Here is a 15750-nt window from a genome sequence, read left to right on the forward strand (position 1 = left end):
TAACTGCTTTGTAAGGTCATATTTCCTTCCATTAATACAGGGGTCTTCAACGTTTTTCTTAAATGAGAGATGCATGGAGCAGGGACCCCCTAATACTAAATGTGTAAACGGAGCTATTTAAATAGAAACAACCCTATTGTCACAGCAATATTATGTTAAGACATTACATTAGCACTATTATGTTATTGTTGCACATAGGCTAAATACTTTTCTGTGAATTATTTTTGTTTTTAATATAGATTGCTTGATTATTTTAAGGGATTTGCAGCATCAAACATTTTCATTTCACTGTGAGATGGACAATTAAACATTTATTTGAACCTTAGTTTTTATTAAGGCTTCAATGAGATGACTGACACTCAGGGGCAGACTTACCATTAGGCAAAGGTAGGCAATCGCCTGGGGCCCCGAGCTACCAGGGGCCCCCAAAAGGAAGGGGTGGACTTAACCAATAAGCCATGTCAGCAGCCACATAGAGACCCAAGTAATCATCAAAATAGTCGGGATATCCCTGTTAACGTTTTACGTTATTACATCTGTACGAAGGCACTCCCCCCATTATAGATTAGAGTGGACCATTCCATTAGCACCGTATATGCGCGAGACGAGTTCGACAACAGCTAGAGAAAGTTAACGCAGCGGCGAAATTAGTAGAACTGCCCACAGCGAGAGTGTCATTGTGTGGTACATTAGCTGCAAAACAAAGTAAAAGTCGCAGGGAAATAAAACAACAAAGAAACGTAGCTACACCAGCGGAGAGGAAAAAAGACGATTTACAAAAGATTGTTGCCAAAGTCTCTGCTTTTTCCCCACACAAACTCCACCGCTGCTCCTACAGCAGCAGCGCCTCTCTCCCGCCAGACACGAGCAATGATAATGTGCCGGTGAGTATTTCTCCATGAACACCGACAACACAGTTATAATGACTGACGACCAAAACATCTGTCAAACAAAGAGCGCTGACCGGAGTCAAACCTTTCTACCCTTTCGGGCTAGTTCAAAGGTAGAAAGGTTTGACTCCGCTGCGCAGACCGATGGGCACAAAAAGACATAATATAATAACGTCAGTACAGTGCTAACGATTCATACTGTACACACTAGTACAGAAATTTGGTCACATTTAAATGCATGAAAGGTTGTTAACCACAAAAAAGGCCACATTGTCGCGACTGTTACACGAAAATGAACACAAGTTTTTTTTCTGCAGAGCATCATATCAGACTAAGGAGAGCAACATGATGCAACGAGTCCGCGTTATTTTTATTTGTTTGACGTGCATCATCAGTACTACACGGTGCGTGTTTCATTGATTTTAAACACGTACGATAGTTCTGTCAGAGTTTACAATGCAGAAGCGGTGAGGTGTCATTTGGCTGTCAAATTAGCGCTTTACAGCTTTAACACATTTGAACACAAGTTCAGAAACATATGAGAATGCACTTTATTTGCACGCAACTCCTTTCATGCGTACTTATATCGGAAAGGAGACAGAGAATGCACTGATTCTAAAGCTCAAGTTATACTCGTGCGTAGGACCTACGCCTACGCAGAGCCGCGTACCCTACGCCGTAGACTGACGCGCACCTCTCCAAAAATTAGTGATGGGAATTATGATTAATTTTAGTGATTCGTTCTTTTTCAGTTAGTTCACCAAAATGATTCGTTCAGATTCGTTCACTGATTCGTTCAGTGACCATTTCTATAATACGCCAGCAGGTGGCGAAAAATAGTTGTGTTATGTCAACGAAAGTATTAAAGGACATATAAACTGATTACAGGCTTTATTAAAATGTGTGTCTCTGATCTACTCATTAAATAAATAAAATAAGTCTAAATAAGTGGTTCAGATGACCAACGCACAAGGTTTTTCTGCATAATTTAAAAGTTAATTGTTTGGTCATTTACACATTCATAAATCTGGGATTATGTTAAACGTGAAGTTTATGTATTTTAAATAAACAAGCGTGCAAAGTAGCCTACCTGTAACTGCGCTTTGCATCCGCTTTCTGCTGATTGCTGAACGAGTCTCACATGCTAAATGACCGACCTACAGTGTACACTCTCGTTAATTTCGTTCATGAACGACATGTACCAGTTCGTTCAATTCGTTCACGAACGAGATCTCTCTCTCTCTCTCGTTCAGACTCAACAGGGACTTGGTCAGTGTGGGCGTATTCGTTCAGTGGAAGATCTAACCAATTACATGCCCCTTCACAGCCGGAACTGGAATGCTATTTGCTGACGTGACGCGAATGAGAGCTAACCAATACTTTTTTGTTTTACAGTTTTTAGAGAAGTGCATGACATGAACTAAACGTAATGAAGTTGTTTTTATTTGAAAGAACAATAAATGATACAAAATGCACCCAAAACACCTGTGCTTGCAGTACAATAACTGAGTAAATAGGGCTTGACTTTCCATGCAATAAAAATGACAATGTTAATTTGTCTTTGTTACATTTAACCATCAGCTTGCATTATTTTATTATTTTCGTAAGGATCTTTACATTGTGTCCGTTTCTGTACTTGTTGAACAAGAGACCTCATCTTTCGTTTCGTTTACGAGTGAGAAGTAACAGCTCGTTCATGAACGAGAATCAGTGGGTCTCGTTCAGACTCAAACACAGGCTCTTTCGTTCAGTGAAGGGCGTATTCGTTCAGTACATTCAACCAATCGTATGCTCTGTCAAAGCTCACTCTCGAACGCCATTGGCTCATGCTTTAGACACTCTTTTAAGCCAAGACACTCTGTGCTCGAGGGAGAGATTTCAGTGAACGAGAAATATGAGTCATTGCATTTCGTGAACGAGAACGATTCGTTCACTTAAAAGATTCGTTCAAAAATAACGATTCGTTCACGAACGAAACATCACTACCAAAAATGTAACAACGCGTCAACTCAACGCGGACCGCAAGCGCTGTGATTGGTCGGTTTGGCAGCATCGTACTTCCTTCTACGCATTTCTGGCGTCTTCTTCTCTGGCGTCTTCTTCCGGCAAGTTCAGAGTCCACAAAAGAACAACATGGCGAGCATCGACATCAACCAAGTTACTGAGCGTCTGATTGAAGAGGTTCGGAAATACAGCTCCAACTCCATTAAGATGCGATCAGCTTCCATTGTCGTTTGCAAACACTAGCATACAGTCGGGGCAGTCATGGCCTAATGGTTAGAGAGTCGGACTCGTGACCAGAAGGTTGCCGGTTCGATTCGACAGGGCTGGCGGGTAATAACTGAGGTGCCCTTGAGCAAGGCACCTTATCCCTACTTGCTCCCCGGGCACTGCAGTGATAGCTGCCCACTGCTCCGGGTGTACGTGTGTTCACCACTTGCTGTACGTGTGTTCACTACTCTCTGGATGGGTTAAATGCAGAGGTCACATTTCGGGTATGGGTCACCATATCTGACTAATAGGTCACTTTCACTTTCATACACACAAAACATCAGCGAAGAAGAGCAAACCCGTGAAAACACAAAGAGCCAACTAGCGTTTCGGCGGTGTAATTGCAGTACGACGCATACTATCAACGCAGAACCATAAATGTTCACGACGGCGTCGTCTACGCATGAGTAAAACTTGAGCTTAACCCTACCGGTTTTTATGATGCGTATAAACGTTTCTTCCATTGCTTGCTTCCGCGGCCTGAATGGATGTTTTGTCTGCACGCACGCAGGTTATAATTGCAAAGCACGGGAGCTTCAATGAGTTCGCACGTGCGCAGCTTAAAGAGAACATTGGTTGTAACATTTCTGTACCCATGCTTTACATTTTTAACAAAATGTTGCCTGTGAGTAAACAGTAATTAGCGGCCCCCTTGCAGTTACACCGCGGACCCCCGGTTGAAGACCCCTGCATTAATACAATTAAGATGTCCTCTGGAACATTTTCAAATCATGCTGAGATAATGGAACAAGAGCAAGAAAGAACAAGAGCAAAAAGAGGACATCCCATATGCATATACGTATATCCAAACCGATGAAATGAAATATATCCACTATTTCTCTCTCCAAAGACCATTGTTTCATTTAATCAGTGAGTACAAACATCTTCACACACTGAAAGAGCCCTTTCCAAAGACCCCACTGGGATGAGGTGAATCTCATCTGATTTCCATTTTAAAAGGAAGCCTCTGATGAGAACACTCACTTGTGATTCAAAATAAAACGCACCATTTTCCAAGCAGGCAGGCAGGTAGACAGTCGCTGTCTGAGCAACTCTCACAGCTCCCATCCAGCTAAACCAATCAACACTGAGATGATAATTCCAACAAATTAAATCATCGCAGGCCTCCGTTCCATTACCGCTTCTCGCATAGCCATTAATCTACTTTCTAACTACACCGCCAGTGAGACTGAAATGAGTCTCTGACATCACTTCATGCAGAAACTCTATGACCTCATCAACATTAAAAACATGCAGGGATTTTGACTTATACGGAAAGATTTCACATAAAAGATAAATCAAGCTCGGTGCAGAGTACAGGCTCTTGAACATTTAATAATAGTCTCATAAAAGTGAAAATTGTTACTTTATGTAAGTTTATACAATGAAATACAGAAGATACCTGTATTTGAAATCCATACTTACTCTCATGGCATCAAGGGCAAAACGGAGGTTGCTTTTTTCTGTGCTGTCGCTGGTATATTTGACCAATTCCTAAATGAAAATTTACAAAAATATGTGTCGAGTCAGAATTGTGTTCAGGATCTGTTTTATATCATGGAATGTGAACACAACATGAAACCCCTGAAGAGTTTTTGTAACAACACCTTGGTAAGAACTTAGGAAAGCTGTCAAATTTTTCTGAAAGACCCAGTGACAAAACAGAGCGATAAGACGCCAAGTTTCCAATAAGCGTTCCAGGTTCAGGGAACAGTCAGTTTTGGGTGGAAAGCTCGAAATTCTGATTGGAACCAGATTTGTTCTCTGAGATGAAGAAGAACTGAACAGAACCTTTAGGAATCCATGCTATAAAATAGCAAATTAACATGATAAACAAATCTGGTCTTTGGATTTGTGTGCAAACAAAGCACTGAACCATGCTGGGAGAGAAATGGTGCAGTTCCAAGTGTGAAATCTGTGCAGCTCATCAGAAACATGCATTTGTTTTGACTTCTATCAAATGCTGCTGAAGAGAGACAAACAGCCCAATCAGAGCAAGTAAACAATGTGCTTAGAAAGTTCAACACGCTATAGATTTAAATTCTGACCTAGTTCAATGCTGTGAGTCTGTGACTTTGACATATACAATTCGGGACCGAATGTGGATGATCCCCTTCAAATAATCAGGTTTCATTATTTTAGGAACACCCATTACTAACAGAGCCAAGCAATCAAGTGCATAGCCACGCAATATTTGAGGCACACCAGAGCATGAAAGAGAGAGTTGCGTCAACACCGTTTAATCCAATGGGTCAGTTTTTTTCTAGCAACGGTGGATCATTGTGCCTCTTGTCAGTTCACGAACAGTTGCGCTAGCAACGCAACAGAGCTGCAGCAGAACAGACCAATTGACATGAACATTTAAGACTTTTTAAGTACACCCGAGACAAAATATCAAAACATTCTAGTGTATCATTCCTCACGAAATTGTAGATTTAGAGGTTATCATATAACAGACTAAAGGGATACTCCACCCAAAAATGAAAATTCTGTCATCATTTACTCCCCCTCAATTTGTTCCAAACCTGTATACATTTCTTTGTTCTGTTCAACACAAAGAAAGATATTTGGGAAAATGTTAGCAACTGACATTTCTGGGACATCACTGACTACCACGGCAGGAAAAATTATTTTATATATTTTTTTGTTCTGTTGAACACAAAATGAGATATTTTGAAGAATGTAGGAAAGCAAACAGTTCTAGTGCACCTTTGATTACCATTTTCATTTTTCCTACTATGGTAGTCAATGATGTCCCAGAAATGTCAGTTGCTAACATTCTTCCAAATATCTTTGTTTTCGACAGCAAAAAAGACATACAGGTTTGGAACAACTTGGTAGGGCGGGGGGTAATTCATGACAGAATTTGCATTTTTTGGGGCGTATCCCTTTAAGAGAGGAAAAGCTATAAAGTTACCAACATATGATAAACACATAATAAATGACAAACAGCATATTAATTGTAAATTCCATTCTCTTAATGCAGTTTCAACTATTGTTGTGTAATTTAACATATAGGTTATTAAACATGAGGGGATAAGTTTAGATCCTTATTGATATAAATTTAGAGGGCATATTTAGGCAAAAACATAGGGCTTGAGAATTGAAAGTCATGAAGATGACATTAGTCATTATTATTAGATATCAGTAACAATGGCAAACCATGAAAATAAAAAAAAGTAAAAAAAAATACTTTTTATGCCTTTAATAGGACAGTACAGTGGAGAGCTGACAGAAACGCATAGGGCAGAGATAGGGGAGTGGGATCGGCAAAGGCCCAATGAGAGGGAATCAAACTCGGGTCGCACTGGTGCTATATGTCGGTGCACTCACCATGGGAATATTGCCGCCGACACGCTCGAGCACATTGAACGTCCACCGTCACAACTCTCCCTCTCAATAGCCCTGGGACTAATGTGAATTTCTATGAACTTATTTTATGCATTCAGCCATCTAGTGTATGAGTTTTAGAAGGGTAGTCTTGTCCCAAATGCAAGACATATTGCTTTTTTATTACCCAGAAGCATTTAATGTTTGCTGGTTGAAGAAAATGTGTTGCTAGTTTTAATATGTGAAGTCCCGCCTCTATATAGACAAAGCTGCGACCATCATACAGCGCATAAAGTATCTGATCATTTTGGCATGCATGCCTAGTGGACGAACTTCCCTATTTCTGGAAATGTAGTGTAGGTGCATACTTCTAAATGTGTACTTTTGCAAAGTATGACTTTATTGGGATTACATGCCAGCTAATTTATATATATAATTTATTTATTTTAAGCATAAATGAGATTTCTGTGTCCCTGAACAAAAACAAATAAATACTGCCACTGACATGCAGTCATAAATGTATTTAATCCTGGCAAAGGTGACCTTCACCTCTGCACACATCATGAGTTTTGATAGAGCAGCTAGAGAACCACTGGGTTTAATGCTGGCATTTAAACTAACAATAGATGCATTACGGCCAGTACTAATGTGGCAGTGAGTTGCACATATAATGGCATCTCTATATAGACAGTGAGGAACACAGTGTTTGTGAACAGGGTTGAACTGAGTGTCACTGCCACCTGTCGCTGCTTTTGTTCGCATGCATGTGTGTCAGGCCAGCAGGTGTGTTGCGACATACGTCTCAAACACTTGTCCAGTCACTTCTCTTCTCATCTGTCCTGTAGTGAAGGGCATTTTGCCCTCATCAACCCTTAGTATGGGCTTTGCATAGTAACCATGTTGACTGGATTATATTAACCACATGTATAAATTACACCCCACATCAGTGACTTCGCTTAAGAAACAAACTATAGCATTTTTATGGATTAATGGTAAAAACATGTATAGAGATTTATAGAGGGGAATAAGTATTTCATGATATTGAAGGGATTCTTCTAAAAAATGTAATTCATCATCATTTACTCACCCTCTTGTTATTTCAAACCTGTATGACTTACTTTCTTCTGTAGTACACCAAAGAAAATAATGTGAAAAATGTTTATAACTGCGGGACCCATTGACTTGCATTGGTTTTGTGTCTTTTCAATAGAAGTGAATGGGTCCGCTGTTGTTCGTTTACCAACTTTATTCAAAATATCTTCTTTTGTGTTCTGCAGAAGAAAGAGAGTCATGCAGGTTTGAAATGACAAACATAATTGATAACATAATTGAACTATGCCTTTCACTTTTCACTATGAACAGCCCTTGTACAGACCTGTGTAATCATCATAATTTTGTATATAAATTATGTAATAAATCATCAAAATAATACAGGCAAAGAGTGATGCAAGAATGAAGTTCTTTTTTTTGCAATTATTTAATAACTCTCTTTTGTGTTTTGTAAGTGTGAAATGTAAGAAGCAAAGATAATATTATTCATTAACAACAAAAAAGGATACTTTTTCTAAAGCATTGATGACAAGATCTGGAAATTTTGCCCTAAACGGCCTTTATATAGTTCACAGTCACTGAAAACTAACTAGATGGCTCCTCCATGTGGTACTTTTAAAAAGGACAAGTGAGAAGCCTGTGTGTGTTATACAGGTCTGGGTACAATTACAGACACATTTATATAGAAATTCAAATATAATACTGTCAACAGGTTTTTTTAAGGGTTAGCTTAAAGAGATGTCCTCTCTAATATCGTGGATGAATCTGTGTGTGTGTGTGTGTGTGTGTGTGTGTGTGTGTGTTCATGTTTGTATATCCCGGTGGGGACCTAAACCTGAATACACAACAACACATGGGAACTCGTGTCACCGTGGGGACCAAAATTGAGGTCCCCACGGGCAAAAAAGCTAATAAATTGTACAGAACAATATTTTTTACAAATCTAAAAATGCAAAAAAGTGTTCTATGATCTTTAGGTTTAGGGATAGGGTTAGGGATAGGGGATAGAATATACAGTTTGTACAGTATAAAAAAACATTACGCCTATGGACTGTCCCCACGGGGATAGTCAACCAAAGCCTGTGCGTGTGTGTGTGTGTGTGTGTGTGTGCGTGCGTGCGTGCGTGCGTGCGTGCGTGCGTGCGTGTGTGTGTGTGTGTGCGCGCGTGTTACTGCACCTGGAGTAGTAGTGGGTATTTCAGTACTCGCTGCATGGGGACCACTAACAAGTCTCTCAAAGTGAATTTCCCATTGTTAGCTCTCTTTGAACATTCCTGTAAAACAAGGCATGTTGAAATAATGAAAAATTAACAAAGTGAAAAAAAATCCTGATGAAATCAAATGAAAATGTTTACTATTCTACACATGAGTAGTTGAGTATTTTTGTGCACCTCCAATTTTAGCCGAACACCGTCTTTCTCCTTACAGATGAAGTCTAAGTGTGAAATGGCTGTTTCTACATTACTGCAGTATTTTCCATACAGAAGAAGCCTAGGATATACAGAATCAATGTTAGCAAAAAAGCACATATTAGCAGTGAATATATTTCTTTATAATTACGACATTTTTAGGTCCATTCTGTAAACATACAGTAGGTCCATTCTGTAAACATTTTCCCCCACAACTAAGACAGAATATGTAAAAAAAATACAGTGTGCATGCAAATTCAAGCTGGTTTCATACTTGTCTTTGTAAACAATAAAGATATGGTAGAGGTTTTCTGCATTTTTATTTGCAACGGAGTCTTGAATTTCAGCCATCAGGCATTTGTGAACTTTAACCAGGTCCTGTAAAGCAAGAGCATACATGTTCCAAAACATGAATTTTGGGCAAAAATGAGAAAAGGAAAAAAGCAGGCCTGTAAAGATTTTCATAAGCTGCTTTGAAGATAAGTAGTAGTGATTAATCCATCACACTGGATAGTTCTCTACTTACTGGTATGTTGATGAAAACTTGATCCATTTCTGTTGCTGGGATAAATTTCATCAGCGGGATCATAAAGTACTGTTACGACAGAACAAAAAAAAACATTTTTGAAGCTCAGTGTGGAAAAGTTATACAGCATACTGCTTAGCAACAGCGGAATATCTGTCTATCAGTCAAAGTGAAGTGCGGTATGATGAAATGATGCAAATCATGCACCTTCTCAATGGTCTCCAGAGTCTCGGTGTATTTGGCTTCTGTCTGTTTGATCTCAGATAGACAGCAGCTTCTGATGTCCACCTCGGCCTGCTTCTGTCAACACAACTCACAGAACTAAGAGAAGACTACAGCTAGAAGCAGAGTTTGATTTCCAGAAAAGGTTTGAAAACACAGCCTATTAAAATTTTAAAGGGTCACAATGTGGCTCAGTCAGGTTGAAGACACAAGTTTTTCTGTAGAGTTTGTGTGTGAGCAGTATTTAGTCATCTACTGTAAATACCGTCTGAGACGCAGCTGCATCTGTCCTCATCAGATCTTCATAAACTTCTCCACCTTCCACCTCTCCATACACAGCGTCATAAATATCCTCTACCAGCTCTTCACTGTGCACGCAAATACATACAATTACATTACCATTTCAAAATTGCTATGAAAACATATTGTAACATCAAACAGATCAACTTCTATAGATTTTTAGCAATTCACAGACCACCCCATATACTGCATTGTTTACCAACACTGAAAACATGATATCATGCATGTTTTCATTACACGTCAAAAGACACCTGGCCATCTTCAATTCGACTTATTTCTTTTGGAGATTCCATTATCCTCCAGAATTCGGCACAGTTTTTTGCTCAATGTTTGCACCAATACTTGATTTCCATTTTCCTTTCTTTTTTTTACAAATTTTAAACAATGAGCTTAAAGGTCCAGTGTATGAAATTTAGCGGCATCTAGTGGTGAGCTTGTGAATTGTAACCAACAGCTCAGTCCACCCCTCCCTTTAGAAGCACTATGGTGGCTGACATAGGACAAAGATTTAGTCACGTTTTGTATTCTTTGCCGAAAGAGATGATGTATTTACGAAACACGCTCTGTAGAGCAGTTTGTCCATTTAGGGGTACTGTAGAAACATATCGAATTCCATGTCAGGGCACCCGCGGTGTATGCAGATAGAAATAGCTAATTTTAAGGTAATAAAAACATAACGCTTCATTATGTAAGGTTTTAATACACCTCTGAAGACACAGTTATGAATATTATATTGCATTTCTGCCAATAGAGCCTCCAAAAAAATCACACGCAGCACTTTTAAACAATGAAGTTGACTAAAAAAATATATAGGGGTCTTAAATAATAATGGAAATATGAATTGTTTGTTTAAAGAGTTTACCAGAAACGACACGTGGGTGACTAAAACCACAAGCCCTAATGAGATTCATTTGAATTCAGTATCACATTCTAGTTCACACAAATCATAGCAAGTGCCCATTGAGGTTTATTAAGCGTTAGACTTACTCAATAAGATCTGCTAAATGGATATATATGTCTTCATTTTCACTGCTTTCCTCTGTGGGAAATGCCCTGTGAATTTAGAAGAGAACTTTATTCAGCTAAGGAGATATTTAGGATTTCTTTTGATTTACTAATGATTCATTTTTACATACAAACTGCAAACTCACCTAATCCCTGCCCGCTGTGCAAAAGGGGTATAAGAGAGTTTGGATAAGGTGTCGATGACCTGGAAGAAAAGCATCCTGATTTGATTTGATCATATATATGAAAATCATTATGTCTATAAATACTCTATTTCTTTTTCATTAAGTTTCTGAAACAGTTTGTCTTATACTGCGCTGTAAAAGTTGAATATAGCCTATGTTAAAGCAGCACAAGTCATACTGAAGATGTCAAATGGTCAAAAAAGCAAAACAGTGTATATATAATCCACACTTCGAGAGTAACCTTTTTTAACACTGGTGATTTTACTGTGTACCTTTATTCCCTGAAGGAAAAAATCAAGAAATAAGTACATAAGTCTGATGTCTGCAGTCTGAATGTTTAAATATGAAAAAGAATGCCATTAGTGAGACACTGAATTCTCTGCAGAGGAAGTGGTCTTGCAATGCCAAGCTAGTTTTTTTTTACGTGTGGGTTTGCTTTCTCACATTTATACTAATGCACAAACACAGAAATACACACACCGACATACTGTTCACACACTTGCAAACATGATCACATGAACACACATACAAACACACAGATCTAGCTGATAACATGTCATCTCGGGTTTCAGTCTTCGTCTCAGAACACCTGTAGAAAACTAAACCTGCTTCCTCACAAGTTATTTTTAGTGAAGATGTTTTCATCTAGTTTCTTTCTTTTCCTCCAGTTTCTTTTCTTCGTTTGTGCATCTTAAACTGCAACTCAATTTTTGTGTTTGATTAATGCTCACAATCCATTTATCATTGCACTTGTGCTTCTGTTAATAGACTACAGCATTTGGGGCTATTTTTACATATTTGCAATGAACTGTGTGGTACATTGACTGCGTAACAGACTTTTCCGGCATAACAGATCTATCTAAATCTAAATCTAGGGGGTCAAGTGAGGGAATTATTAGAATTACTTAAAATGATTGCCTTATCAGTTTAGCCCATCCCCACTCATCTCCTCCAGGCCATCTCTCCATCGGTTGTTCCCCGCTCTAACCCACATTATCAACTCGTCTCTCACCACTGGTACATTTACCAGTCTTCAAAGAGGCCCGTATAACCCCGCTACTGAAGAAACCCTCTCTTAATCCTGCACTGTTAGAGAACTACAGACCGGTATCACTCCTCCCCTTCATTGCTAAAACTCTTGAACGGGTGGTATGTAACCAGCTCTCATCCTTTCTCACCCAGAACAACCTCCTGGACAGCAACCAGTCTGGTTTCAAGAGTGGTCATTCCACTGAGACTGCGCTGCTCTCAGTCATTGAAGCCCTGAGACTGGCAAGAGCCGCCTCTAACTCATCTGTACTTATCCTACTGGATCTGTCTGCTGCCTTTGACACTGTTACCACCACATACTCCTGTCGACCCTCAAGGCTATGGGTGTCTCTGGAGTGGTGCTACAATGGTTCAGGTCTTACCTCACAGGTAGGACATTTAGAGTATCCTGGAGAGGAGAGGTCTCTGAGTCCCAACATCTCGACACAGGGGTGCCTCAGGGCTCAGTGCTTGGTCCGTTGCTATTTTCTGTATACATGACATCCCTAGGCCACATCTCTTCCGTCAACACCTGACTGATCAGCTCTGACTTCTATCTCATTCCTACTCTTTCAAAAAAAAAAAAAAACCTTAGCTCTGTATACTGTGATAGGCTATATGGGACCAATTTTATTTTTGCACTTATGCTTTTTGTTGTCCTTATGTTGTTCCNTATCCCAGCATGCTACGCAAGTCCTAGTCCAGGCTCTTGTTCTGTCCAGACTGGACTACTGCAATGCGCTACTGACTGGACTTCCAGCTTGCACAACCAAACCTCTACAAATGATCCAGAATGTGGCGGCAAGAGTGGTCTTCAATGAACCGAAGAGAGCGCACGTCACTCCTCTCTTCACCAAGTTACATTGGCTCCCTACAGTCGCCCGAATCAAATTCAAGACTCTGCTCCTGGCCTACAAGACCACCACTGATTTAGCACCCCCTTACCTTCACTCGCTAATGCAGATGTATATACCCGCCAGATCCCTACGCTCTGCAAACGAACGACGTCTTGTGGTGCCATCCCAAAAAGGTAAAAGATCTCTCTCACGTACCTTCTCGGGATCGGTTCCACATTTATGGAATGATCTGCCCGCTGCTACAAGATCAGCAGATTCTGTAGCCATCTTTAAAAACCGTCTGAAAACACATCTCTTCCGTCAACACCTGACTGATCAGCTCTGACTTCTATCTCGTTCCTACTCTTTCAAAAAAAAAAAAACCTTAGCTCTGTATACTGTGATAGGCTATATGGGACCAATTTTATTTTTGCACTTATGCTTTTTGTTGTCCTTATGTTGTTCCAATTGCTTCCATTGTTTCCCTCATCTGTAAGTCGCTTTGGATAAAAGCGTCTGCTAAATGACTAAATGTAAATGTAGCCTGCATTATTAAAAAAAAAACATCACTGTAGTTTTAGCCGTTTTGAACATACTATTTGCACAATTAAGAATAATAAAATTATCAAAACTATAAGAAATAACACAAATGAGTATACAGGAATTATGAAAAAAAAACATTCCCACCTTTTATTGAAGGCGTTCACATGCATGTAGTTTAATAATTAATTCAGTTGAATAATAATGATAATAATGATAATAAAAAAATCTTTGTGCACAATTGCCAGTCTGTTGTGAAACTAAGCTTTGGTATTTGACTGCCTGTCAGATCTACAACAATCTTCAAGTTGAGAAATATGTTAAAATGGATGTCTCAGATATTATCTTAACTCCTGTCTTTTCTTACTTTACGAATATTAATCAGAGTTTCCTGCACCTCTGTGGTTTACCACATTCAGAGAGAAGTTAAAAATATATACTATATATAGTTTATACTGAGAGAGGTCTTCACTTTTAGCCTGTGTGATGAATTTGGAAATCAGGAGTGGAACCATCAGCTTAATAATGTGGCTGTGTACTAAATAGTCCATCGATTTCACATTAAGCATCGTGATCAGATAAATACATACAACACTCTAAAAAATGCTGGGTTATTTTCAACCCAGCATTGGGTCTGGACAAACCTAAACCACTGGGTTATATGCTGGGATGTTTTAACCCATTGTTTGGGTTAAATATAAACATTTTCTGTGTAAATTTAACCGAATGCTTGGTTTTGCCCTATTTTGACCCAAGGCTGGGTTGAAAATAACCCTGCATTTTTTAGAGTGAAGATGTCAAAAAGAAAGCAAAGAATTGACATATAATTTGAAGGTTAGTAAATCTCCACTGTTTGGGAGGGTAAAGATAACACTCGCACAATCATTGATTTTATATGGCAGTGGTACCTGACTGTCTATACTACCCTAGTAACCTAATAAGGAGAGACTGCCTGGAAGGCATGTAGTAAATCCATATCTTAATTTTTTTAAACATGCATGGGGTGATTAAAACAAAATACATGTTAGGATAGCACGTGCTGTGCGGTTTTCACAGAAACTAGACATTTGGATGAAAGATGAGAATTTGTGTGGTCATGATGATGACAAACAATCATGTGTAAAACATCAGTTTTTCAGCCTGAAGGTGACGCGCCATGAGAAATAATTTTAAAAGCTCAAACAAATCAGCTGTAACATTGCAATTATAAAGCATAAGATCATACTTTGTGTGCATAAACTGTAGGACACAAGTAACATTTTCAAATATGTTCAAATATTTTTTATTAATATGACACTGTATGGTATGACTAAACATGCTGAGATTGGATGTGGCATGGCAATTCAAAGCATGATCAATCGGTCTGAATGCAACAGAAGATGTCATGTTGTCATTACTTCATAATTTTCTTTAAAGTAGATTTAATGGATAGAGATGTAGCAGGTGTATTAACAAGGCTAACTCAACATACATTTTAGTAGTTTGCTGCCAGCCAAAGATTATAGAGAGGGATTAAATTAACTAGGGATGCACCAAAACGAAAATTCTTGGCCGAAGCCGAACATGATGTGAAACACTTGGCCGAAGGCCGAATAATACCGAACACCGAACATGCTTTTTTGCATTTCTTCTATTTATTAAGCTATTTTTTTCACTATTGCACAAACTGAATAGTCAAAATGTGCTTTTTATAATTTGTCTTGCTTTTCAATAAAATACAATACAACTTAATATAAAATTGAGCAAAACAAAGTAAATTCAAACAAAAAATTGAGTCCCCTCCCTTCATGAATAGCCTATATTAATTAGGCCTATAACTGACTGCTAAAAGAATGTAATGTAAGTTACTCTGAACCCCTACAACAAAACACTTCATTAAAAACTGTCATTCCACATTAGGCCTATAAGATAAAAATACGAATAAACTAAAACTGTGGGATTATTATAGGCTACATTGCAAAATGATTTGAGAAAAAAAAACATCCAATGCAAGCAATTCTGACTGATGCTGACTGACAACCATTTCAGTTCACGTCTCTCCTCCAAACTCCGCCCACAAAAGCTAACTGTTCTTTCAGAAGGTGCACTAGTGTCCGGGATGCACAGAACATACTTTGAGAAGTTGTTTAGTACAGGGAACTGTGTGCACGCGACCAC

General features: G+C 38.9%; 1 protein-coding gene across 1 annotated transcript in view; it reads right to left on the reverse strand.

The window, feature by feature from the left end:
• Positions 1-15750, reverse strand: part of vav3b (vav 3 guanine nucleotide exchange factor b) — a 43232-nt gene that overhangs the window by 23976 nt on the left and 3506 nt on the right. The window contains 9 exon segments of the mRNA XM_057334138.1: positions 4587-4655; positions 8720-8815; positions 8933-9032; positions 9225-9328; positions 9477-9545; positions 9684-9776; positions 9964-10066; positions 10986-11051; positions 11150-11208. Of these exon segments, the coding sequence (XP_057190121.1) occupies positions 4587-4655; positions 8720-8815; positions 8933-9032; positions 9225-9328; positions 9477-9545; positions 9684-9776; positions 9964-10066; positions 10986-11051; positions 11150-11208 (759 nt within the window).

The sequence above is a fragment of the Triplophysa rosa genome, linkage group LG5 (assembly GCF_024868665.1).
Source record: "Triplophysa rosa linkage group LG5, Trosa_1v2, whole genome shotgun sequence".
Taxonomy (NCBI): Eukaryota; Metazoa; Chordata; class Actinopteri; order Cypriniformes; family Nemacheilidae; genus Triplophysa; species Triplophysa rosa.